The 2,930-nt window shown below is 51.0% G+C and overlaps 1 protein-coding gene across 2 annotated transcripts in view; it reads left to right on the top strand.

Annotated features, from left to right (window-relative positions):
* ECEL1 (endothelin converting enzyme like 1) overlaps positions 1-2,930 on the top strand; it is a 61,397-nt gene that overhangs the window by 50,217 nt on the left and 8,250 nt on the right. For both annotated transcript variants that reach the window (XM_015825242.1, XM_015825241.1), the window contains exons 11-12: positions 1,223-1,274; positions 2,383-2,450. In XM_015825242.1, the coding sequence (XP_015680728.1) occupies positions 1,223-1,274; positions 2,383-2,450 (120 nt within the window). The remainder of the gene's footprint in view (positions 1-1,222; positions 1,275-2,382; positions 2,451-2,930) is intronic.

The raw sequence follows: 2,930 nt of genomic DNA, 5'->3' as shown, positions 1-2,930 counted from the left end.
ATGGGGGAACTATGGCCCCTTCATGACTGGTGGACTTCAACTCCCAGAATTCCTGAGCCAGCGTGGGGGAACTATGGCCCCTTCATGACTCGTGGACTTCAACGCCCAGAATTCCTGAGCCAGCATGGGGGAACTATGGCCCCATCATGACTCGTGGACTTCAACTCCCAGAATTCCTGAACCAGCATGGCTCAGATTGGAAACCTCTCCCTTTCCCCTCAGCATGGCTGGCTCAGGAATTCTGGGAGTTGAAGTCCACGAGTCATAAAAGAGCCCAGGTTGCCTACCCCTGGGATAGTTCAACTAGCCATCTTCCTCCTCCCACCAAAGTCATAAGGTCCATTTTGAAACCCAGCCAATCCACAGGTGGCAACGGTGTTTGGGTCACTGGCACAAGTTGGCGCCCATCTCAAGGTCTTCTCCAGTTTCATTCCTCCGTCTCCCTGATAAGGGAGACACGGTCTTTTCTCAAGCGGACAGAGGTGGGAGGGGAAAAATAGAAACCGGAAGTTATTCCAAGCGAAAGCATATTCCCTCCCCCAGCAAAATGTCAGGCTCCAAACAAGAACACATATGCAAGAAAACAATAAGGATTTGGGGACTTGACAGGTTCCTAGGAGAGAGGTTTTTCCGCAAACCAAAGGGGGGGGGCTGGTTTTGCATGTGGCCTGCATCCCACCGATGGAGCTTCGTTTGTTTGCGTGGCCTGGTTTCCAGCTGTTGCAGGGCGGTACCGGTCCACAGATCGGGGGTTGGGGACCCCTGCTTTAGAGCAGGGGTTCTCAACCTGTGGGTCGGGACCCCATTTGGGGTCGATTGACCATTTCATGGGGGTCGCCAAACAAGGCTGTCCGCCATTTTTTTTGTCCGCCATTTTTTTTGTCCGCCATTTTTTTTGTCCGCCATTTTTTTCCCCTTTTCCGCCGGGTGCCTTACCTCCCTTGAGCTGGGCCAGCTGGTGGTCAGCCTGCTCCGTCTCTGCCGCTTGCCAGCTACGCCTTGGCCGGCGCAGGGGGCGGAACCACGCGTGCGCAGCGCTCCCGGGCAGGGAAAGTCCTCGACTTACGACCGGTTGGGTAGTCCTCGACTTACGACCAGTTTAGTCCTCGACTTACGACCGGTTTAGTCCTCAACTTACGACCGGTTGGGGTCGCGGCATTAAAAAGGTTGAGAACCACTGCTTTAGAGTCTCTCTCCACTCACCTGTGCTTTGTGTCCCCAGTGTTCCCAGCTGGAATTCTTCAACCGACCCTCTACGATCCTGAATTCCCACAGTAAGTGCTATTTTCCCACCCAGGAAACCAAAAGGAGAACAGAGAACCAGAGGAAGGAGTAGAGATCATTTAGCTAGATTTTATTGAGTAGATTTTATTTAGTAGACTCACACAAAGAAGAGGGAGTCAAGCTGTTCTCCAAAGCGCCTGAGGGCAGGACAAGAAGCAACGGATGGAAACTAATCAAGGAGAGAAGCAACCTAGAACTAAGGAGAAACTTCCTGACAGTGAGAACAATTAACCAGTGGAACAACCTGCCTCCAGAAGCGGTGAATGCTCCAACACTGGAAGCTTTTAAGAAGAGACTGGACAGCCATTTGTCCGAAATGGTATAGGGTTTCCTGCCTGAGCAGGGGGTTGGACTAGATGACCTCCAAGGTCCCTTCCAACTTTACTATTATTATTATTATTATTATTATTATTATTATTATTATTATTATTATTATTATTATTATTTTGGGCAAAGTCGGAGAAACAGTGAAAGACAGGAGTGGCTGGCGTGCTGTGGCCCATGGGATGCGAAGGACACGACTTAGCGACTGAACAAGGCCCGTTGATTGTCCTCAGAAACACAAAATTACAGAGTTGGAAGGGACCTTGGAGGTCTTCTAGTCCAACCCCCTGCTCAAGCAGGAAACCCTATATACCATTTCAGACAAGGGGCTGTCCAACATCTCTTCCAATGTTGGAACACTCACAACATCTGGAGGCAAGCAGTTCCACTGATTAATTGTTCCCACCATCAGGAAATTCCTCCTTAGTTCCAGGTTGCTTCTCTCCTTGATGAGTTTCCATCCGTTGCTTCTTCTCCTGCCTTCAGGCGCTTTGGAAAATAGCTTGACTCCCTCTTCTTTGGGGCAGCCCCTGAGATACTGGAATGCTGCTATCATGTCCCCCCTTGTCCTTCTCTTCATTAAACTAGACATACCCAATTCCAGCAACCGTTCCTTGTACGTTTTAGCCTCCAGTCCCCTGATCATCTTTGTTGCTCTTCTCTGCACTCTTTCCAGAGTCTCAACATCTTTTTTACTTCGTGGCAACCACAACTGGATGCCATATTCCCCTTAACCCCATCAGCATCTCACTGTGTTTGTCTCACCCCCCACAGGTCCTTGAATTATGGAGGGATTGGAACAATTATTGGGCATGAGCTGACCCATGGCTACGATGACTGGGGTAAGCTTTTCTTCTTATTTCTCACCTCCGTCACAGTTTTGGATGCCAGGAAGAAGGTTTGGGAGGGAAGGGAACGATTCCCTGCAGCCAGGTGGCGTGACCGGGTGGGCGTGGCCTACTGAATGCCGCCAGGTGGGAGGTGCAGCCGGCTCGGTGTGGACGACTTGGGTGGCTGGATGGGTGTAGCCAGGTGGATACAACCATGTGGGTGTGGCCAGGTGGGGGGGGTGCCAGGTGATCATGGCCAAGTGGGTGCAGAACAAGTCACCCCGGGCAGCTGAGGTGCCCCGCCCATCTGGCTGCCGTGAGTCGTCATGGACCCAGATTGGGTCAGAACGAAGTGTCCCAGCCCTTCCATCGAAGTATCTCAGTAGGAGCCCCCCCCCTCTTTTTACACACCTCCACAAAGGGAAGGGTGGACTTCAACAGCAATGCTGCATTAATCATCCTGCAGAGTTTATTATTTTATTTTATTTTATT

This window comes from Protobothrops mucrosquamatus, unplaced genomic scaffold (assembly GCF_001527695.2).
Source record: "Protobothrops mucrosquamatus isolate PMUCROS unplaced genomic scaffold, P.Mucros_1.0 scaffold2557, whole genome shotgun sequence".
Classification (NCBI taxonomy): domain Eukaryota; kingdom Metazoa; phylum Chordata; class Lepidosauria; order Squamata; family Viperidae; genus Protobothrops; species Protobothrops mucrosquamatus.
Note: the sequence above shows the minus strand (reverse complement) of the source record. Positions and strands in the feature narration are given on the sequence as shown.